The sequence below is a fragment of the Varanus komodoensis genome, unplaced genomic scaffold (genome assembly GCF_004798865.1).
Source record: "Varanus komodoensis strain SLA01 unplaced genomic scaffold, ASM479886v1 scaffold107, whole genome shotgun sequence".
In the NCBI taxonomy this organism is placed as follows: domain Eukaryota; kingdom Metazoa; phylum Chordata; class Lepidosauria; order Squamata; family Varanidae; genus Varanus; species Varanus komodoensis.
In genome coordinates this window covers 484,183-507,304 of record NW_025335305.1, presented here as the reverse complement: position 1 = coordinate 507,304, position 23,122 = coordinate 484,183, and the positions used below count along the sequence as shown (strand labels likewise).

The 23,122-nt window shown below is 47.8% G+C and overlaps 1 protein-coding gene across 9 annotated transcripts in view; it reads left to right on the top strand.

The window, feature by feature from the left end:
- Positions 1–23,122, top strand: part of EHMT2 (euchromatic histone lysine methyltransferase 2) — a 40,542-nt gene that overhangs the window by 6,180 nt on the left and 11,240 nt on the right. For 5 of the 9 annotated variants that reach the window (XM_044419696.1, XM_044419695.1, XM_044419702.1 and 2 more), the window contains exons 2-17: positions 3,465–3,528; positions 4,713–4,952; positions 5,329–5,651; positions 6,926–6,998; positions 7,253–7,353; positions 8,055–8,198; positions 9,650–9,808; positions 10,936–11,050; positions 12,374–12,475; positions 15,585–15,730; positions 16,468–16,611; positions 17,049–17,278; positions 18,748–18,939; positions 19,757–19,839; positions 21,218–21,324; positions 22,482–22,604. In XM_044419696.1, the coding sequence (XP_044275631.1) occupies positions 3,465–3,528; positions 4,713–4,952; positions 5,329–5,651; positions 6,926–6,998; positions 7,253–7,353; positions 8,055–8,198; positions 9,650–9,808; positions 10,936–11,050; positions 12,374–12,475; positions 15,585–15,730; positions 16,468–16,611; positions 17,049–17,278; positions 18,748–18,939; positions 19,757–19,839; positions 21,218–21,324; positions 22,482–22,604 (2,346 nt within the window). Of the gene's footprint in view, positions 1–3,464; positions 3,529–4,712; positions 4,953–5,328; positions 5,652–6,925; positions 6,999–7,252; positions 7,354–8,054; positions 8,199–9,649; positions 9,809–10,935; positions 11,051–12,373; positions 12,476–15,584; positions 15,731–16,467; positions 16,612–17,048; positions 17,279–18,747; positions 18,940–19,756; positions 19,840–21,217; positions 21,325–22,481; positions 22,605–23,122 lie in introns of those variants that run through there. The other 4 variants (XM_044419699.1, XM_044419701.1, XM_044419698.1 and 1 more) reach the window with 2 other exon arrangements.

The window sequence follows — 23,122 nt, the reverse complement described above, 5'->3', positions numbered from 1 at the left end:
ATTGGGCAACCCAGCCTTCCACCCCACTGAAATCCACATGTTCTGGCATGCCCAACCCCACATAGAATTAAGCTGAGGCTTATTCAGTCCCTTTGGATTCATGTGAGGACCTCAGAAAAACAGGGAAGTGACACGGAAAATGAGAACAGAAAGGAAGATCTGAAGAACTGTTTCTTGCCTCTTCCAGTAATGAGGATCCGAAACAGCTAAAAATGATGTATCTTGAAAGTGTAGGTGCCGGCCAATACAGCCATACACAGCTTAGGAGGAGCCTCTGTGAAGAAATGCCTTCTCCCATGGACCTTGTCCATTTGCCCAGGTCATCTTTGGATGTTTCCAACCATGATTTTGTGATGGAGGCTGCCAGGGAAAAAGACCTCGCTGTCATGGCCCCTAACTTTGCAGTGGCTTTCCTGGAGAGATCCACTCAGCATGTACATATCTAAATGCCAGATTAAATATTCAATGCCTGCTGAAGAAGAAAAGTGATAATTTCTTGCTCAGTTTATTAATTTTACAGCTGACTCTATACATTTAATGTTTGCAACTATGGCAGCTCTTCAAAGGTGCTGCTTGGGCACGTTGAGGAGACAACAAATGGCTGTTACAAACAGGAACTGCAGAAGCTGGCTTGAGTGTTGACTTTTGCAATCTCTGAGGGGAAAAATAGTTTGAAGTGCCAAAAAGCTGTGGGCAGCCAAAAACTGCTCTTGTCAAGGCATGGAGTGAGAGAAAACTCGGTTCTGCCATGGTGTCCCCTGGAACATCGACTGGAGGGGCAAGGGGGAGGGAGTTAGCAAGCAACTCCAGATAAGCCCAATCGTTTGTGCATCATGGGTTGTTTTCAGAACAACTCACCCATAGTGGCTCAGAGTGGCTTGTTGTTATGTGCAAAGTTGCCCAGTGAAGAGCAGCAACAGGTGGTGACGATGGTGGTGACAAGATACACTTAATTGAGGGCATCTTTCCCAGGAGCACTGTAAAATCTGGAACCAAGGTTAATTGCTACTCTGTGAATGTTGTCCACAATAAAAGTCTCCACCTGCTGTCTGAAAAGGTCAGGGCTCAGGCCCCTCCTACACACCATGTCAGACAGAAGGACACCTTATTCTGACTGTATTCAGATCAGTGGTCCATCTTGCTCAGCATTGTCAACATGGACTGGTGGCAGCAGCAGCTCTCCAGGGATTCAGACAGTTCTTCTAACCATATCTGGAGATGCTGGGGGTGGAACCTGGAATCTTTGCAGGGTCTTTTATTTAAGGCAGCCTTCCTCAACCTGTATCTGTGCCTGTCAGATACTTTTGGACTATAACACCCAGAATTCCTAGTCAGTGGCCCTGCTGGATGGGAATTCTGGGAGTTGTGGTCCAAATGCCTCTGAAGGCCACCAGGTTGGGGAAGGCTGCTTTAAGGGCCTGAATTGACTCCAAAAAGGTGGGTGGGACTTTATACCAGGCAAGAAATCACACCCTCATGGATGGGTGGAGAGATGCCCTATCTAAACTGTACGACTTTTTCGGCTTGCTAGTCCTGAGTGGGTTAGCAAAATACTGTCCGATTGGCTCAGATTTGGAAAAAAAATCAGAATGGTAGGGAGAGTGAAATGGATGTAAATATTATGGAAGAGGGGAAGTTTCCAGAGTGGAAGGGGTTTGAGTTTTGGGCTATTGTATTCTGGGATTTGTGAGAGGATGGATTTATTCAGAGGTGACAGGACTATGTGGTTGGCTGTGTTACTATGTGTTAAGGAACCAACATTCAGACCTGGTTCATGTGTGGAAAACAATTGCTTGATTTCCCCAAGGTTGGCTGTTGTACACTTTGTTCTAGATAGTACTGCTTCATATTAAGGCTACTTTTTCTCTTTTAAGGCAGAGCTGCCCAACCATTTCAGGCCAGTGGGCATAATTGGGAGTGTTGTGGGTACTCTCACAAAATGGCTGCCATGGAATGGGGGTGTGCCCTATTCATAAAATGGCTGCCTTCTGCATATGGCCAGTCACAAAAAAGACTCATTCCCAAGAATGCAAACCAGAGAGGCTGAAAACAAAATAACTTTCCTCAACAGCTGAATGCATGACAGAAGTGAGGTCTGCGATCTAAAACACAAACATACTCCATTGAACCCAAATGAAGAAAGCTACTCTGCTTGCTATCTTCTTATAATTACATAATTAGAATTACATACTTGGAGTATGGGGTGGCATACAAATGCAAAAATAAAAAAATGTCAGGAAATAAAATAAGAGGTGTCTGTGAGAATGTTGTTGCCTACAGTCACCACCTTGGAGACTCCAGAGTTAAGGAGCACAAATTGATATACGTGATTCTGTCCTGGCTTAATTCTCATGACAAGACTGTAAAATTGGTTTGTTGGGGGGGATGGGACACTGGGTTTCCCAGGATCTCCCACTACCACACAAGTCTCCCCCAGTGGTGCCCTCTAAATGCTTTGGACTACAATCAATTCATAGACTATTGGCCATGCCAGTTGGGGATGATGGGAGTTGAAGTCCAGCACAAAATCCAGTAGTTTGCAGAAGACTTTGCTATACCATATTGACCTTTCTTGAGATGTATGGAAAGGCTAGTATAATACACAGATTTTTTGGTGATGAAACTTCTGGCTATACTTAGGATTCCATTTTTTTTCCTACGTGGGGCAAAAATGTGAGAGATCTTTCCCAGTTGCTCAGGATGGAATTTCAGAGAAGCAAGGTGTATCTACCACTTTGTAATTTCTGTCATTTCCCTCCCATGTCATTTCCCTCCCATGTCACAGCTCAATCATAAGGAGTATGGACTTCCAATTCTAAACAAATTTACCAGGAAAAGATCCTTTCAGAATTCAGTGGTACTCTAAACATGATTTTGTGCAGTGTTGCACTGGGGGAAGGAGAAGGGAGCAGGATTACAGAGTGGATTAGAGAACAAAAACAGTGCTCATGGCAATAGTAAAGTTTCTTACCCCAGAACATACATACCTTATTTAGATTTAGAAGCCACCCAAATAAGCCAAAAATATCTCCAAGCAGTATCAACCATAGGTCAGTGAGGTTTTTTAAAGCAACATAACTATATTACAACAATGAAGGATATATCAGTAGGCCTTAATAATGACTTACATTTATAGATAAATATGCAGTTTTAAGTTTGGGTATTCAATACCCAGAAATTTCCATGGTGGTTTGTGGAGTCCCAAGTAGATTAATAAGGTATAATACCAGAAGACAAAAGTGTCCAAAGTGCATCCTTTGACTCGGTTACCTCTGCAACAATCCTGTAAAATAGGTCAGTATTACAATCCCCATTTATAGATGGGCGCCACCTAGGCTCTGCTTTGACCTGGTACTTCTTGGCTCGTTGCTCACATTCATTTCAGGTGCACTACTCCAGCAAAAGAACAACTTGATAAACATGGAATTCAGTTGACTTTTCCCATCTCTGCTTTTATTCCTCAGGTTGAGGCTTCTCGAGGGGCAGCAGGAGTAGCAGTGTTAGTAGAAGTGGAACCAGATGAAGCAGGTAGGTTTCTCTGTGAGTCCGGTGTTAGAAATAGGGTGGATTCTGCTTTTCTCCAGTTCTCCTACCCAGACTTGAAATCCAGTGGCAAGGATTTTCCTAGGCGCTCAAAAGATTTGTGGGTGCCTTTGTATAGGCTGTACCGGAAGGAGGTTATTAAGGGTCAACAGGTAAAGCAGAGAACTTTTCTAGAATCTGAAAGCCTGGATAGAATCTTTCTCCCCCCTCCGCCCCCCGATTTATATCCTGCCTTTTTCCTACAAAGGGCTCAAGGCAGCTTAAATCATTCTCCTCCTCCATCTTATCCCCACAACAACAACCCTGTGAGGTAGGTTGGGCTGAGAGTCTGTGACTGGCCCAAAGTCACCCAGTTGGCTCCATGGCTGAGCGGGGACTAGAACCCAGATCGCCTGAGTCCCAGTCCCATGCTCTTAACCACTATACCACACTGGCTCTTGAAGCCATGCCAAAGCTTCAGCCTGCTAGATCATTGCCTTGAAGCTGAATTTCCTAGTCATTTTGCTGTCAGAAGGAAAGTGTTTGCCTTAGCAAAGCAGCTTTCCCCTGCCCCCAGGAGTGGGGGGGTTAAGAGTTTGTGTGTACTGACAGACTTGAGAAGAGTGAGAAAGAAAAACTTCTGTCAAATCCATAGCAAGAGGCATCATTAGTTCTTGTCCTGGAGCCAAGGAATTTATGTATTTCTGACCCAGGCATTTGTGGACCCCCCCACCCCAGGTGACTTCTTCAGGGAACCAATATAGCTACAAATCTGTATCAAATCTGCATGTGTTTCTAGCTATAAATGCACAATTCAAATGAGATTTAATTCAATTTCATAGGAGGCAAAGCCAGTGAATTCAATTCTTATCTAACTCATATAAAACATATTCTCCAGTGCATTTGCATCTTGATCATCCCAAGCCAATGGAAAAAGTTCTTTGAAGTTTAATTAAAGGGAAGATTTTTGAGGAAAGTTCCTCCATGAAGGAAAGGCAGAGTTCCTTTCTCTTCTCAGAGAAGTTGAGGGATAACAAATTGCATTTGATACCAGTGGACATGCAGAGTTCTGTGAAATGTCCTCAGGGCAGAGCCTCGTGGAGTCTGGCCCAGCAATTCACCTTCCTGCTTGAACGACAACCCTCCAGGACCATGAATATATGTGTGTGTGTGTGTCGCTGTTTTTCCAGGTGCTGCACCCTCCAGGGATGGCTCTGATCCCTCTCCCGGATCCTTGTCTCCTCGGAAGCTCAAAAGCACCTTGGGAGGAGTGGGGGAGGGCCTCCTGCCATCTGGCAGGAACAGCGACGATGGGGCACGGATGCAGACTAGCACAAGTGGTAAAGAAGTGGGAGGGATGTCTCCGGAAAGAGGGGGCATCTCAGCTGGCTCAAATACCAGCCCCAGTCCGGGGAGTAAAGGTCTACCAGGTGAGACTGGGGGCGGGCTGGCAATGGTGCTCACAGCACTTGATTGGCTGTCTTTCTCTTTTGTGGAAAACAGTGGTTTATTGTTGCCTCTGTTGTAATGATTCTATGTGATGTGCTGTGATGTCTCTGGCTTTGGTGATACGGTGTTCTGTACACAGCTTTATTATGGTTATCTGCCTTGCTAGCGAGGAGGAAGGACCGTGGGCTGGATGATGCCATGGCTCTCAGCGGATCTCGGTGCTGACCATCCATGATCAACCTCAGTCATTTTAAACAGACACCCCATATGCCTAGTCCAGCGTTCTACTCGTGCAGACCTGTAAAAAGCTGCGGGAAGGTCTTCCAATGACTCCTCCCCTTTTCTCTTTCACTGCAGGCCATGCTGCCAAGACTTTCCCATCATCCCCCAGCAAAGCAGGTGGAGCCAGCCGGGCAAAGATGTCTCTGACTGGGACCAGTAAGTCCCCCACCTCCATCCAGAGCTTGGCCATGCGCCTGCTGAGTATGCCCGGCTCACGGCTGCCTAGTGAAACCGGAACTCCTGCAACAGAAGCTCCGGCTCCAGCCCCTCCATCGGCTCCGGCCCCGGCCCCGGCCCCAGCCCCAGCCCCTGCTCAGCCTCCGGCTCCAGCAGCAGAGGAGGCCAAGCCCAAGGTTCACCGGGCCCGGAAAACCATGTCTAAACCCAACAGTGGGCAGGTAGGTCTAGAGATACAGCCTTTTTCTGGGGCTGCCTTGTACGATGGGTGCCTTCATCCACTGAGCTGCAAAGCTGCGCGGGATGAAGTGATTCCACTGGGGAAACGTGCTTTGCTTTGGTTGCTGCACCCACCAGAGATGGCCTCAATCTGCCTCGTGAGCATGGAGGAAGAGCAGCATGTCTGGAGACTCGATTCTTACTGTGAGGTTCTGACCTGTGGTCTTTGGCCAGTTTTCCCCACCTTTAAGTTTTCACTTGATACCTCAGAAGAGCCGCAGGTGACTCCTGAGCCTTGGTTTAGCTACCCCAGTATATGAGAACCTTGTGCATGTTTGAATGTTCACACTAGCCTTCCTCAATCTGGTTCCTCCAGAAGCTTTGGCCTACATCTTGTGTCATCCTTTACCATTAGTCTGAGTTGATGGCAGCTTTTCCTTCAAAACATTGGAGGGCCACAAATTGCTCATCTTCTCTGTGGAGGAGACTAAATAGAGAGTTCTCTTTAGTTTGCTTTTAGAGAGAACCAAACCTTCTAACTCAGGTGGGCATCAGTCCAGTCCCACCCCCAGCAGTGTACTTTGTAACAAATACTGCTTTTCCAAACCAAAACGTGTCTGGAGCTGCTTTGTTTTAATTTTAAATTTTGTTTTAATTCTTCCAGCCTTGGAATGAGCTTTCTAAAGAGCTTGCCTGGCACCATCTCTACTTCCATTTTGGCACCAGGAAGGGACCATCTTCTTTTGAAGATTTTATGGAACCTGACTGTGCTTTACTGATTATGGTGCAACGGATCTCCTCCCCTCTTATCCTTGTACTTGTACCGTTTGTTGTATATTGTTAGCTGCTTAGAGAGTTCTGTTGGTTTATTGAGTAGCATATAAATTTGAAAAATAAATAGTAAGTAAAATGACCTCTTCCCCAATTTCTGGCACCCTTGAGGGCAGTGCAGCCCTCTGGGCATTCTGGAGGACTGAAACTGTTCCTTTGACCCCCAAAGATACCCATCTGGATTTTAAGTTTTATGGACGCTCCTCTTCCAAATTTTGGCTTGTGCTTTTGGGTATTCAGGAGCATAATCCTACTTCGTCCATTGATATGTTTTCAGTGCTTAAGTAGCCAGTTAGCATGCATGCTTGTTCTGGCACTCTGTATTGACCTGCCACTTTCCCTGAGGATTCAGATTAGGGTTTAATTTGATTTACACTGAGCAGCAGGGCCATAACCAAAAAACATCCTCTCTTCAGCATTACCCCTTCCTTTTCCACCTCCCAAGGTCCCTGAAAAGCGAGTGTCTGAGATGTTGCATTTCCGAGTCCCGGATGACCTGAGGAGCATTGAAGAGCCAGGTATGCCTTGGGGGTGCTGAGGCTGGAGGGATGCTCGGGCCGTGGTAGGAGGGGGTTCTGGGATCTCCACAGCTTGTGGCTGCTTTCCAGAACTTGGTGCCTTCCAGATGCTCAGGATTGCAACTCGCAGCTTGCCTGATCAATCATGCTAATGGGACTTGAAGTCCTAAACATTTGAAGGGTATCATGTGAGGAAAAGCTGGCCAGCCAGGACGAACTTTTCATTGTCCTTCCTCTTCCTTTTCCTTCTAAAGAAGAACCTGCCAAGCGCAGGAAGTTTGACTACATGTCTGATGCCATGCACAAGAGGATGCCTCTCTCCCTTCAGCGGTCGAGTCCCAGAGCTACAACAGAGGTATGTCTCATCCCTTTGCCTTGACATTTTAAAAATTCTTTTCAAAGATTCAGGTTGCCTGGTTTCAGTTAGGGATAGCAGCCTGCTTAAAGAAATCTTACCTGGCCCATTGCATTAGTTGTCACAGATTTTGATCCGACCCACTCACATTTTCCTATGATGAAAAGCAATTATTAAAAGGGGTAGATAAGTCAGGTGCCCTCCAAGTGTCTTAGAATAGAATTCCCTTAAATTCTAGCCAATATGGTGAGATGTCAGAGGTAGTTTTATTTTTGTTGTAGTGTTTATTTGATGGAACTTGTAGTTCAAGACAGCTGAAGGGCACCAGGTTGTCTATCCCATGATCTTAAGGATTGTCTGCTTCTGCATAGACCTCTCCAGATTTTAAGGCTCTGCTTTGATTTTGCCCTCATCGTCTGAGGTGGATACATGGGTAGTGGAAAGAGACAGAACCTTTCTAGCTGCAGCCCTGCTCTGGAATCCCTTACAGACAGGTTCTCCTCCTAGATTTGTTCTTTCATGCCTGGCCACCCTTGCCCCATCCCAACCTTGTTATTTGTTCAGGCCGTTAAGTTATTTTTTTGCCACTGACCTCTGCTTAAATTATTATTAACTTGCACTTTTATTTTGTAACTTACTCTGAGGGCAACAGCTGAAAAGCAGCAAATAAAGAACATAAATAACTCATTCCTGCTTCCCAGATCACCGTGACAGAAGAGATGACTGCTCCGGCCACAGCCTCGCAGGACGAGGGTGGCCAGGAATGGGAGACTGAGGTGGGGGATGACTTCAGCCTCTTCTACGACAGCTTTTCCGTGGATGGCCATGTGGACTCAGACAGCAAGGTGCTCTGAAACAAAGCTTTCGTGCAGCTGGTGGCAGTGAATGCGGGCAGATATAGTTGAAGCTTGGGGGATACGTAACTAGTGCCATTCATGCCTTAAGAATGATTTATATATGTGGGAACTGGTGTGGTAACATTTGAAAGTGTTGGTGGTGGTACATGTCCTCCTTTGGCAGCTGCCAGGCCCCCCAGAAGGTTCCTCCACTGACACCTACCCTGGGTCTGGAGCTGCCATTTTAATTTCCCACAATGTCCCAGAATAATGATAAGTTAAAGGGGTTGTGGGGGATTAAAATGGTTCCCAGCCATCCTGTGCTAACTTCAGGATGCTGCTGCCGCCCAACAGAAGGGCTTGTGTAGGTAATAGAGGGGGGCCTTTGCTGGAGGGACCCCCCCCCCCATTTGGAGCTGGTCCTGCTTTAATGTCTACCAGTCTCTCTCATAAAAGATGTATGCAGAGTTTGGGCTATTAGATGATCTAGATGTGTAATAAATATTTATGGATATTCCGGGAAGGATCAAGATGATGTTCCCCCTGCAAGTCTGATTCTGTGATCCTGAAAGGTGGATTTGTGACCTATGTAAATCATGCAAATTTTGGAGATATGCATGATTTCCCTCATTTTGCATAGTTTATTTTGCTTCTCTTTGTCATTGAAGGGGATGGAGGGGCTATGCTTGAACACCATGTATTTTCTCTAGACACAAGAAATTAACTGGCTATGCTCTGGCTTTTGAGACCTTTGTGCTTTGCATTGCCCACACACTTCCATATAAATTTTACAACCGTAAGAACTAGCAACTTGCTTGAGAAGTGATGGTGAGGAGACCTGTAACTCTTAGCGGGCTAAATTCCCCAGCCAATATCTGTGGTTTCTCAGTCATTCCATGTGTGGCAGCACAGAGAAAGCTCTGCATAAAGATTTCCCGGAATGTCAGTTCAGTGATTCTCAAGGAAGAATCCGGGAAACATGCGTCTGGTGTGGCATGTTGGGGAGAATGTAGAACTGGGGCCCAGAAGGCCTGGGTTCTAGTTCTCAATTGGCCACGGAGCTCACTTGGTGACAAGACTCTCAACTTAATCTAAATGCAGAGATGGCAGACCATGTGAGCCTTGGTTTCCTTGCAGGGGCCAAAAAGGTGGGATATAAATGAAATAATAAGAAATAGTTATAATTGTGTTCAGAACTTACTGATCTTGAAAATTTACCACTGGTTTTCTGAGAATGGACTGGTATTAATGAAGCTGGCATTAGTGGGCTGGTATTAATGTGCCAAGAGGAAATGATCAACCCCCCCTCCGTCCCAGGGTGCTTTCCATGGTAAACAGCATGTACCCCCCTTCAGTGTCTCGATGTTTATGGTATGCCTGATCAGAGCTGGAATCGGATATTTCCTAAGTCACGCTCTTCCCTCTCCTCCTGGCTCCCAATTTCTCCTTTCCACATACAGTCGGATGCAGATGTTGGTGGAGAGCATATGAGTGAAGAGGAGGAGGAGGAGGAAGAGGAGGAAGAAGAAGAGGAGGAGGAGGAAGAGGAGGAGGAAGATGATGAGGACGATGAGGAGGAGGAAGATGATGATGAAGAATCGGGTAACCTCTCTGACAGAGTGAGTTGAGGCTTAGGTTTTCATTTGGTCTTCCTTTTTTGCTTTTTTGCGCAAAGGTATATGTTCAAATTGGCCATTCCTGATTAGATGTTTTCTGCTCCCAGCAACTTTAGACCTCACTTAATGTCCTCAGCATTGTGTATTTGTACGTGCCACATACCTGCAAAGCTTAGGAGATACTTTAGGAGCCAGCTGGAAGGGAGAAGCTGCAGCGAGAGGAGAGGGATCTTCTTGCCTCTCCTTTCAAGCCAGGCGTGGAAAACCAGGTGTGAGCCGGAAGCAGCAGCACGATGCCGCTGTGGAGGCTTAATCTGGAACGGGTGTTGAACCTTCCTCAGCCCAAGGCCAAATTTCAGAATTGGCTGCGACATTAAGGCCTTTCTTGGGATCTGCGTTCCAGCAGTGGGAGGGGCTGAAGGCAGAAAGTGTAGGCTGAGCCAAAATACAGGACCTGCCAACTTATTTTATCAGAAAGCTCTTACTGGAACTACCCAGGTCTTAGTAGAGACATTTCAACTCTTTAGAATGGAGGAAAAAGCAGCACTTAAGTTAGGAAAAAATCAGTCAATCAACAGTTGGGGTGAGGGTAGGAATGGGACCTGAAGTGCCTGATCCTGCTTAATCTTGGAAGCTAAGCAGGGTCAGGCCTGGCTGAAAATCTGAATGGGTGACTTAAATGTTGTGAACTGCCCAGAGAGCTTTGGCTATGAGCAGGATAGAAATGTTGTGTAGTAGTAGTAGTAGTAGTAATAATAATAATATACCCTGAAAGTGCCAGACAGGGACCCCTGGTGGGCTGGATTAAACCCACTGGCCTGAGTGTTTGCATCCTCCCTCTTACTGGCGATCAGAGGTAACTAAGCAGTGCCTTATACTAGATTGAGCTGTTTGTTCGTGTAGCCCCCCCCCCCCACAACACTGCCCTACTGTTCTAGGCTGCAGCACCCATCAGCCAGTGGACCAGGGATGCTGGGAGCTGTAGCCCAGAACAACTGCAGGGCACCGGGCTGGTTTATTCTGGCTGGCAGGGTTGAGTCTCTGACCATCCCCTCACCAAGCATGTGCTCCTGACGGAGCTCCAGTCACTCCCTGCCCTGTCCTCACACCGGCTCTTTTTCTCACTCCAGAGCGCTGCCTCCAGCTCCAAGCGGAAGGCCAGGAAGCGCTGGCGGAATGACAGCCCCTGGGTGAAGCCTTCGCGGAAACGCAAGCGCAAAGAACCGCACCCCAAAGACACCAGAGGTGACCACCCAGTGTCCAAACTGGGGTGCGGCGTGGTTTACTCCACTGGGAAACCAGGAAATGGGCTGGTGGTGCTGCTGCTAGACAGGGATGGGGAAGCGGCACAAGTTACGGGTGGTGCAGTCTAACCCACTTGGGGGACCGCAGGTTGGGGAAAGGATGCCTGCCATAGACACCGGCCTCGTGCCTGTGACGCTGCTTCATACTGTCTGCAAACTTCATGCAAAGTTTGTTGCATAATTTCCCCTGGCACCATTAAAAAACAGTTGTTGGAGTAGGGGAGCCAGATGGGAACCACGGGAGGCCTTGGGCACCTCACCAGAGCTCCCGCTCATGCGCATTCAGCCCCACTGCTCACAGTGGGAGGAAAGTGCTGGTTGGCGCCAAAGATGCATTTGAGGGGTGGTTCCAGTTGGGGCCAGGATGGGCCCTCTTCGCCCTCCCTACAGCTGCCCCCTGTCTCCACATGGCAGTTTTAAAATATCAACAGCACACTGGCAAACTGTTTGTCAAATGGTTTGCGGCCACTTACAGAACTTTGGCTATTTGACAGTATAGAAATGTAGTAACTTAATAGATCCGTGAGGCCCTGGGGAGTTTAATTAAGGAAAGTGGGTCCCTTGCAGTGCCTGGCTGGAGTCATGAAACCATCTTGCCATGTATCTTCTGTCATCTTGCCCTTCCTTCTTTCTCCCTCTCCATTTTACTGTTGCAACAACCCTGTGAGGAAGGCTAGACCGAGAAAAATGGAGAATTGCTTTATAAGGCCGTGAAAGATTGTGAATCTGAGTCTTTCTGTACAAGTCCAACATGGTAACCTCGAAGTGGGCAACTTGTGGCCCTCTGAATGTTCTGGCCTACAACTCCCATCAGTCCCAGCCACCATAGAAAAAGGGGAGGGGACACAGTGGTAGGCCAAAACATCTAGAGGGATACAAGTTGTCCAGTCATAACTGCTACACCACAATGGCATATCAGCTTCCCAGTTCCCTGTCTTGAGCCCCATGGGATCCAAGGAGGTCTCCCTCCCTCATCGATAGACAGAAAGCAGAGGGCCAAAGTAAACAGAAGGCTTCCATAACTGAGTCCAAATATGTTTGTGTCATACATAGACCTCCCAGGATTAATTGGGAACTGGTGGCTATTTAAATGATCTGGAAAAGGCCCTGGGAGTGAAATCCCAAGCAATTCTGCTTTAAAAGACTCTCTCCAAATGGGGTGAACAGGCCTCAGAAGGAGTAATGAGATCTGATGAGAGCAAAGTGCAGGTTGTGTTACCGTCGCTCTGGACCGTCTCATTTCCCTGCATCTCTGTCTCTCCAGGTTTGAATGGTGGCCCTTCAACCGCACAGAGCGAGTATACGGAGGTACCGCTTGACTGTTTGGAGTTGCCCAATGAGGGGGCACTGTCTCCCAACAATGCAGGTGCGCCCCTACCTTCCCTCCCTCTCTGCTGGAGACGCCACAATGGGCATTGTCCGATCCAAATCCAAGCTCAGCTTTGTGTTTGGGGGTGGATGGCTTTCGGGTGGCGCCTTCTCCCTCCGGAGCAGGCGCCTCCGTTCCTGTGCTTCATTTGCTTTTGGAAGCTTGGTTGACTCTTAATTTAAAAGGACTTTGTGAACCTGGGCAGGGGGGTGACAATGGAATCCCTCCCCAGGGAGCCATCCAGAAGATATTCTGACTTGGTCACCTATGACTTGGCAGCCGTCAAACTTTCCATGGAATTGATAACATTAATTCCCACACTGCTGGCATCATGGTGTTGTCTGATAGCAAACAAGTAAGCAGAGCGGTGTTGGGGCAGGACGGGGATCCATCTAGTCCAGTATTCTTTTCACACTGTGACCAACCAGCCAGGAAGTCCACAAGTAGGAAGTCAGTGCCCTCTCCCACTCAGGTTCCCATCGGAGGGGCCACATGGGCACCTGCCCACTGATACTTAGGGGCAATATATTGTAGGCATTTGTAAGTAGCCTTTTGATCCATGAAGCTGTCTAATCCCCTTTTCAGACTAGTGGCCATCATGGCACCTGGGGGCAGCGAATTCTATAGTTCAACTGTGTGTTGTGTGATAAAGTCCTTTCTTTTCTCTGTCCCGGATCTCCCACCATGCATCTTTCAGGGCTCAGCTTCTGGGTTTAATATTATGAGAGTGGGAGAAAAGCTTCTCATGGTCTACTTTCTCCACACCATGTGTAATTATTGACACTTCAGTCATTCCCCCTTGCCTGCCCCGCTCATGTTTTTTTCTGAGCTAATAGTCCTAAATGTTATCCTCTTTCCTCACATGGGGGCTGCTCCCACCCCTTGATCATTTTGGTTGCACTTTCCTGCACCTTTTCCAAATCTACAAGATCTTTTTAGGAGGCTGGATCAGAACAATGAACAGTTCAAGGCTGGTGGTCCTGATATTTTGGACTGTGACTCCTCGTTATGTCCAGCTAGCATGGCCAGTCATTGGGGATTATGGTGGCAGTAGTCCAAGGCATTTGAATGGTTCAGGGGCCTTCCCTGCTTCCTGCAGGAGAGCATACATAAGAGGAGTCTGGATTGGACCAAAGGTCGCTCTGGTCCAGCATCCAGATTTTATTTATTTATTTATTTATTAAAATTTGTATACTGTTCACTCAGCCATGTTGGCTGTCTGAACAGTTAACATTCAATACCCCCCCCCACCCCGAGATAATACAGTATATTAAAACAGAGTCGGTAAAGGTTTTCCTTGCACATGCGTGTTGGTCGTGTCCGACTCTGGGAGTGGTGCTCATCTCTGTTACAAGCTGAAGAGCCAGCATTGTCTGAGGACACTTCCACGGTCATGTGGCCGGCATGACTAAATGCTTTGGCACACAGAACATTGTTGTCTTCCCACCTGTTTATTCGCATTGGCACGCTTTCGAACTGCTAAGTTGGCAGGAGCTGGGACAAAGCACCGGGAGATCAGCACATTACGCACTAGGGGGTTGAACTGCCCACCTTCCAGTTGACAAGCTCAGCATCTTACCCGCTAAGCCACCACGCCCCGTCTAAAACAGTAACAATCCATAAAACATTCCAATTACAAATGAATAAAACTAAACAAAGCAATTTGCAACATAGTTTAAACAAATTAATAGGCACAAGGTCCCAAGAAACATAGAAACAGAGCAAGTCAGAAGGGACCTCCCGGGCCATCTTGTCTGACCCCCCGGCTCCAGCCGGCTCCACTCATGACATGCCCACCATATGTATATATAAATACACATATAAACAAAAACCAAACCAAAGAAGTAAAGGGAAGACCTGTGGATGTTAATAAGGTGCTGTCTAACCATTAAAATGCTGAGTAAATAAAAAGTTTTTTGCCTGGTGCTGGAACGTGTACAGCCTTGGTGCTAGGCATGCCTCTCTGGGGAGCAAGTTCCATCAACCAGGTGCCACTGCTGAAAAGGCCCTTCCCCTTCGCTTCCTTTAAAGGTGGCTCCCAGAGAAGGCCCTCCAAAGATGACCTTAAGGCACAGGTAGGCACATATAGGTGGAAACATTCCTTCAGATAATCTGGTCATAAGCAGGTTAGGGCTTTATATGTTAATACAAGCACCTTGAAGTAGGCCCAGGCTGCAATTGGTAACCAGTGCAGATTATACAGGACCGGCAACAAATGATCTCGTCTGCCAGTCCCTGTAAGCAGATGCACTGCTCTATTTTGTACCGATTGCAACTTCCGGAGCATTTTCAAGGGCAGCCCCATGGAAAGACAGACAGTGGCCAACAAGAGGCTTCCTTGGAAGGCCACCACCCAGTCCTATTCCAAGCATCCAGTAATTCAGAGCCTTCTGATCCTGGAGGTAGCAGCCATTGAGTGATAAAGCATTTTGCTTTCCAACCCAACAGAACTCTGGAAACACAAGCACAGTTCAGTTCAAGGAAGGGACATCTGGCTTCTCCTCCATTGCAATTGCAATTGTCTCCAAGCTTTTAAAAACTGGCACGACAAGAGAGACTAGTTGCTCTCTGTGTGTTATTTATTATTTCACTCCTCTGCTATGCTGCCCCATAACCCAAGGGTGCTCTGGGTGGCTTACAGATGCTGAGAGCAGCATATTGTTCTGGTTTCTTTCTTTTGAAAAAATGTACTGTCCTATGCAGTGAAACCAAGGAGAATTAATCCCAAGTTCTTCCAGCATGATTCGTGCATATTTTATATTTGAGAGACATCATCGGCTTAGAGTAAAAATAACAGGGCAGCTTCCAACATAAGGCAAGATGAGAACGTTTGCTAGAGGTGGCAGGTATTTTCTGGCTCAAGCATCAAAGGATCTTGGGCCATTTCTCGAACGTTGTTAATTTGAGCAAAGTGTTGAAATGTACTTGTGAGCACATGAAATGTTGCAGTGTCACGAGGGAGGTGTTGGTCGGCCACATAGACCCAGGAGGCCTTGCTGCCAAGTTTAAAGAGCCCGTGGATAGCCTGGAGGTCGAGGTGGCCTTGCACAGCTGAATGTACAGGGATTCTCAGAATCCTTTCTTTCCTCCTGCTGCTCCCTCACAGGGGTGTCTAACGAGACGAGCTCACTGGAGACGGAGCGCTTTGAGGAGCTGCCCCTCTGCTCCTGCCGCATGGAGGCCCCGACGATTGAGCGCCTCAGCCAGCAGGCCGGCAATCAGTGCATGGCAACAGAGAGCGCCGACGGAGAGGTGAGAAAAGGGGGGAGTCTGGGACGAAGGAGGCACAGGCAGGAGAGTTCCTTGATTAATGCCTCTCCTCCTCGCTTCTTTACCACCCTGAGATCCTTTGTGAACCCTCTGCTGATTGTTAGTTATACTAATCCTCATTCCATTAGCCAGCTCAGGCAGGGGGTATAAGCAGAAAGGGAGGCAAAATAGGGCCACTGAGAAACATGGAGGGGGCAGCCCGTTTGGGGAGACCCTGAGAGTTCAAGTAGCTGGAAAATATTGTTCCAGAAAACGACAGCCAAACAACCTGATGAGAAATGAACACAGTCCCTTGGCACAGAATGTTAGGCATCAGTTTGAAGTGAAAAACCAGGGGGTGGGAAGGAGAAGCGTGGGAATGTCTTGCTTGGAGAGGCTGGAGCCTGGAACACGAGTGCTCCTTTTAGGAGGAACAATATGCTAGGCCATTTTGTTGTAATAATCATGCCTGTTGTAATAAAATGGTACTGTCTGTGCACAGGTCGTCAATGATGAGGCGAGCCAAAATCCAAACTCTTTCTAGAAGTATTGCAAGACGTTTGACCTAGGGCCAGGCATCTTAAGTTGACCAAGGGTGGTGATGTGCCTCTGGAAGGAGTCTTGCTTCCACTGAGCAAGTCCTCCTGTGAGGTCTGAAGCAATATTGATTAGGCACTGACCCATGGCTGTGAGGTGAGCTCAGCCGGGGAAAGACACCGTCCTCCTGTCTACATCCACAGCTGAACGGCTGCAGCAGCAGCATCCTGAAGCGTGAGACGATGCGTCCCTCCAGCCGGGTTCCCCTCATGGTGCTGTGTGAAGCGCATCGAGCCAGGATGGTGAAGCACCACTGCTGCCCCGGCTGTGGCTATTTCTGCACTGCGGTGAGAAAAAAGCCCACGTTTTGGAGGAAGGGGTGCTGGTTTTGGGGCTGAGGGCCCGTCCAAACATGTGAGGCCTTGGAGGGAAGGAGTGGGGCTCCAGGCTGTCCGTCTCTGTGTCCGGGCCTTGTTGGAGTCAAAGACAGGCTGTGCTTGAATCCAGGCTTGGCTTCTCTGAACTTACCTGAGGTAAAAAAAAAATGTGGTAAATATTGCTCTGCTGACCAGGCAAGAGCTGAAGGGCCAGGCCCCACGTATTTTGTTAGGCCCAGTCAGTCCAGAGGGTTTTTACTGCCTGCCATTTGCAGAAGCTGACTGGTCCACAGCCTCATTTCCTTTGGGGGCCTGAGCGCCCCCATTTCCGCAGAACTCAGTCCCCTCACCCCTGCAGTTCCTGGCCCCAGAATCCCTGACAATCTTGTTTCTCCCGCACCTCTCAGGGCACCTTTTTGGAGTGCCACCCGGACTTCCGAGTGGCGCATCGCTTCCACAAGGCCTGTGTTTCTCAGCTCAATGGCATGATCTTCTGCCCCCACTGCGGAGAAGATGCATCGGAGGCGCAGGAAATCACGATAGCCAAAGCGGACACCTCCACGCCTGTCCCCATCCCACTGTCACACGGACAAGGCGCCTCCGAGACCACGGGCCGCGCTGACACGACCCAGCCCAGGTAAGGGGGTGGTGGCAGGTAAGAATCCCGAATCCTCGTTCACACTGTGCCCTTTCAGTGTATAAACATGTGTTCGGTTTTAATTTCCGAGAGACCTGCAGCCGCCATTTTAAAACACTGTATTAATCCAGTATGTCCACCTCTGATTTCTCAGCCTCCCCTTCCTTCAACTTCTGCGTTCTTGGTATATTCTCCTTCCCTTCCCATCTCCCATCTGTCACTAGGCCCTGTGTGAGGTGTTCCTCAGGCCCTCTCCTCTCCTCTCCTCTCCTCTCCTCTCCTCTCCTCTCCTGATGTGCTCTTTTCATTCCAGCACCATCTTCCCAGTCTGTTTAGCCACATCACTGCTGCCTTCCTGGCCCTCCAGCCTCCCTAACTAGCTCATCTCCTTGCTCTCCCAACACAACAGTATCCATTCCTCCTGCCTCTGATTCCCTGCATGAGGCTTCCACCATCCCAGCTAGCCTTCCACACTCCTTTCAGAAGATGCACTGTTTGTAAGCATTCTATACATTGGTGCTCTTCCACAGTGCCTAAGATGCTGACATCCTGTGATGAAACCACAACTCGACCACTCAACTTGTTGTCTTTCAGATGGTTTGGTCTGCAACTCCCATCAGCCCTGGTTAGCATGCCAATGGTAAGGGATCATGGGAGTTGTAGACCAGAACATCTGGGGAGCCACATGTTGCCAACCTCATGCTGTGCTCATGCAACCATATGCGCAAATACATGTTTAAATATATGTGTGTGCATGAACGGATGGGAAAAGGCTAGTTTGAATAGGGAAAATGTGAGCCACATGTGAGCGCATTGAAATAACAATGCGTAACTCTTAGCTGAAGTGTGCAAACAAAGATTCTAGGAACGTGAAATTAGTTTCAGTTCATTTTTTACCAGGATTTTACTCAGTTTTGCACCTACATACTAAGCACAGACTTGGATGGTCTAAACACAGACCTGGATCTGTCTGAACACAGACTTGCACCCAACCTGCAGTCAATTTTTTATGTCCCCAAGCTTGTTCTGCAATTTTTGAACAAAAAAAGTGATGTACATTTCAAAAATGTGAAAAATGTTTGGGAAAAATACACATGGAATTTTCATGTGAAAATTTTAACAATCCAATCCTATATGGGTTCCAGTGAAAATCCAGTCAATCCCATATGGGTTCCAGCTTTGAGAATGAATTCAGAACAGCAGGATTTGGTTTTGCTGATTCTGGCATCACCAGCCAAGAATTTAAGAGGAAGGAAGGAAGGACTAGGAAAGTAGCACCAAAATTACTGATAATGGAGACCAGGAAATCACTCTCAGAGAGACGGATACATTCATGACTACGCGTGTTTATAGGGCTTTCCTTCAGAACAGGAGCAGTTAAAGAGAGCAAGATCAACTGCCAGGCCTCTTGCCTTTCTTGGATGCCAGGCAAGGAATTGTTTGCACATGCCTGTGTCTCTTTTCCTCAGTGCCCGGATGCGTGGAGGTTCAAGCATAGAGCACCCGCCCGATGATTTGCCAGGCCTCGGTGGCCCAGGAATCGACAGCGCTGGACCACGGCTGACCCTGCCCAATGGGGCGGTGCTTTCTGCACAGGGCTTGCCACCGGGGGCTGGGCGGGAGCAACTGGAGCGAGCGCTGGTGGTGCAGGAATCGGAGAGGTACATGAAGGCACATCCCCATCCGTCCTTCTCTCCCCCCACCCTCTCCCTGCTTCCACGGAAGCCAGAATGCCTGCTGTTTCTCTCCTCCCAGTAATCGCTGGCACTGTGCATTTCCCAAGTGGTGCCTCTTGGCTCCATATACCTTAATTATTTCAGTTTTTAATATAGGTGGGTGGTTTTGTATGAAATGCATACAACTTTCTAACCATTATACATAGGCTTCCACAAGAGCAGATCAAATAACTGAATAAATATTCATTTGAATTGTTTGCTATCTGTTCAGATATTAAAAGCTTCATTAGGTTCCCATCCATTGCATTATCAGAGATGGGGTTTTTACCATTCCAGTGTTGTCATACCAGACTTTTAGCTATCAAAAGGTTGTGGAACATCCATTAATGCTGTCAATTTATTGATTTCCGTAGAGTGGGTAAGTGATTTAAATGAGTGTATGCATCAGTGAATATTAAAGACTGCTCCCAGTATAAAATTCATCTGTGTAATAACCTCCTTCCCACACAAAGCGACTTGTGGACTTGGCCTAAGATCCAGAGATGTGACACATGGGTGCCAAAGCAGTGATCGACTGAGAAGGCATTTTGTAGTAGTGCCTACAGCAGTTTCTCAAGTTCCTAAATGTGCCCGCTGGTTCCAGAAAGCGCGGAGATTCCTGGCATAGCAAAGGTTCAAGGCTCTTCGATGAGTGTGCATGAACCAGGGCAGAAGACACACTTCTCTCTTGAGCCTTCTATGGTTTGAACTTTTCCTAAATTTTACCCACAAAATCCTCTCTCTCTCTGTCTCCCTCCCCCAGGCGCAAGAAGCTGCGATTCCACCCCCGCCAGCTGTATCTCTCTGTTAAGCAAGGAGAGCTTCAAAAAGTAGTGCTAATGTTGTGTAAGTAAGGATGGAGTGGCCTTTTGCAAAGAAGCAGACCAAAATGCAAGCACCCAACCCTCACTTGTGGCTTGCAACGTATTCTGAGTGGGACAGAAGTTCATCTGGTTCTTGGTCAGATTCCAAAGGGGAAGAGCTTTCTAAAGTGTGTTTAATATTGTCTGTTGAAGTAAACAGATCCATTGTGTCTCTATTGACTTACACAGGCAGAGTTAAACAACCCAAAGAGGTGAAAATGGCTGACAAGGAGCATTAGCCATCTTGCTCCATGGTCTTCATCAAGGGGTTGATGTTCAGCCTGTCCACTTCACCTGTTCTCAGAATTGCGGATCCTTTTACTCTCTCTCTGTAAGTCAACATTGAGACTGGCTACAAATGGATGTCACAGGAAACCCTAGTTTAGCATGAGAAGAATGAGCTGCAGCGAACCTTGTTTCATGTACTCCCTGCTGCATTTTCTTCTGCTGTGACTACAAGGAGGAGTTCAGAAGCTTTTGCTTCCATTTTTGTTTAACTAATGCTTGTCATGTGTGGACTGACAAACTGTGGTTAATGTTTATTATGGTTTGTTTGAAACAAGCCAACATCATGCCATGCGTTAGGAAGTTGATTTGTTTCAACAAACTATAGTTCTTACTAGCCACAGTTGAAGGTTTGGATGAAACACTAAACTATGGTTAAGAGAAATAGAGAATGGAAGCAAACTTATTTATATGCTATGCGAAAGTTCAGAAGAGAAGAGGAAATGCCTGAGTGGGATGCTTGCTGCAGCTTGTTCTTGCTGTTCTAAGCCAGGAGAGATGACTTTTTGGCCAGAAAAAGGGTCAGGGGCTGCAGACATGTATATATACACCATTGATATTGATACAGACCACCTGCAAATCTGTAGGAGGCCCTCTGGGGTGGAAGAGCACAGGCAGTGGGAACATTGCAGAAGAGGTTGGACAACAGTGTGGGTCAGGGCACTCCTGTAGTAATCTAGTTTAGCACAATGCCTGAGCACTGCCATTGTGTCTGTTGGTTTAAGTAGGCACCCCGTGAAGCAGGGGGCAAAGGTTTGTGTGAGTCCTTGCAATACCCCTCAAAGTTCTTGTGAGCGCACAGAAATAATGCTTGCAAATCCCTGGAAGCTTTCACAGTAAACAAACTGCTATTGGCCCCTACCAAAGAGGGCAGTAACAGGGTGACTTTCTTTCCTAGTCAGTCAGGGACACCTTGCACACGAGGGCCGAGGTGTGATTTGAGGGATACCGAGCCTAGACTACCAGTTGGCTAGTTACCCTTGTTTCCTGTTGCTTCCACAAGTGCCTGGGAAATTCTCTCTGGCCCATCATGCATTCTGTTCGACAAGCTGGCAGCGTCTGTCCTTCCTTTCCAGTGGACAGCTTGGACCCCAATTTCCAGAGCGAGCAGCAGAGCAAGCGTTTCCCACTGCATGCTGCAGCGCAGAAAGGCTTCCTGGAAATCTGCCACGTTTTGCTGCAGGTGGGGCAGGTGTCTGCATGTGTCGGCATCGCGGTTTCCTTGCAGGCAGTGTTAGAACCCGGCTTCCCAAAGCTGAAGCACGTGCTTTGGGGAAACCTCTTATTGTGGTCATACCAGTAATTGGCTGTAAACCTTTATGGACTAGTAAAGCTCCACAGGCAGCAGGTCAGAACGTCTCTGCTTGACCAGAGTGCATTTGTGTGCGTTGCAACAAAGGCCCCGTCAGCCCTGGGCTCGGCATACTGAATAAATCCAAATAAAGTCACAGTCCCACTGAAACCAGGGAGCTTTCCAAGCCAGGATGTGACTTCTGGCAAAGTCTACCGCCCTATTTTAAATTCAAAGGCCACCAAAGAGCCACCCTGTTGAAGGCTGAATCCTGGCAGGCAGTTGCTGTACCTCTCCAAGAGTTTTCCCCTGCTTTGATCGGATGGAAGATGCCCTTGGTCGAGAAACACAGGCTTCCAGCAAGGGCACGTCTCCCAGCTGCAGAAGATGACCTTGTCCTGAATCAAATCCCCTCCCATCTTGCAACTCAGGGAAAGGCCTGGCATGACTTGGACATGTGTCTTTACATGGGCAGGCCTGACTTTCAGGTGTTCCCCTCTCTCGTAGCATCAGTTTGATGGGCCTTAGTTTCCCCAGACCGGGGCAAGGACTTGCAGGCTGCATCTGGTACAAGCCCTTTGTCCTTGGACCACATTCAGTTTTGGAGAATTCACTTCTGGGGGAGCCACATTCTGATGATGGGCGGGACTGAAAGCAACAGGGGATATCAAAAACTTCCAGCCTGTTGCAGCTTGAGATTCCTACTACCAGAAACTTGACTGTGGGAGAGGCATTTCAACTTTTTTAAGTAATGGGGGACAAGGACAAGAAAAAAGCTTGGAAAGCACCCTGATGATCAGCCGCTGGGGAAAGTGGGTGATAGCAACTTGGAAACCCTGATTTGGCCCTGGACTGATGCAGAATTTTTCCTGCTGCTGCAGCCATCCTTTCCCTCAGGCCAAGTCAGTAAAGGCACCGCCTCTTGTAATTGCAACTGAGGGAAGGGAGCCTTCAGCAAGGGGAAGATGCAGAGTTTATGGATGGGAGATCATGCTGGGATTGCAGAGAGATGTCGGGGGCCAGATTAATTGTACTTTCTTCCTCTGTAGGCTGGTGCCAACATAAACACAGTAGACAAGTTACGCCGGACACCCCTCATGGAGGCGGTTGCGAACAACCATGTGGAGTTAGCACGTTACTTGGTCAAAAGGGGAGGCTGCGTTTACACCAAGGTCAGGAGACAAAGGGCAGAGAGAGAGATGTATGGATGGAAATTGAGAAGGGGATGTGTGGATGGAAATCGAGGTGCCTGCTAGAAATCTGAGGGCAAACGTACATAGTCGGCAGTGCTGTATCTCTGATGTGAATGGTGTTTGCGGCTGGGTGAGACCGAGACGGGAGGCCGTCTCTCATACATGTGGCCTCGTGAAGGGTGATCAGCATCCTGGGTGGTGTGGGGGATAATAGGGCATATGAAGGGGGCTGTTTGAATGTCTGTGTGAGAGCGATCAAGTTTATGCACTCGAGGAGAGAGTGACGGAACTCAGCTGGTGACAACAAAAGAGAGCCGATCCCTCGGCAAGGGAGGATACAATATTTGAAGATGATAACATAACTCTGTGAAGGGGAAAAACCCAACTGATCACAACCTGAAAGTCCTGAGGGGGGCAGCAGATGTCAAGTTTTCGTGGCTGCTTACTTGGTGTGTAACAGTGACTCACTCAGGATAGCTTCCCATCCTTTTTGTTTA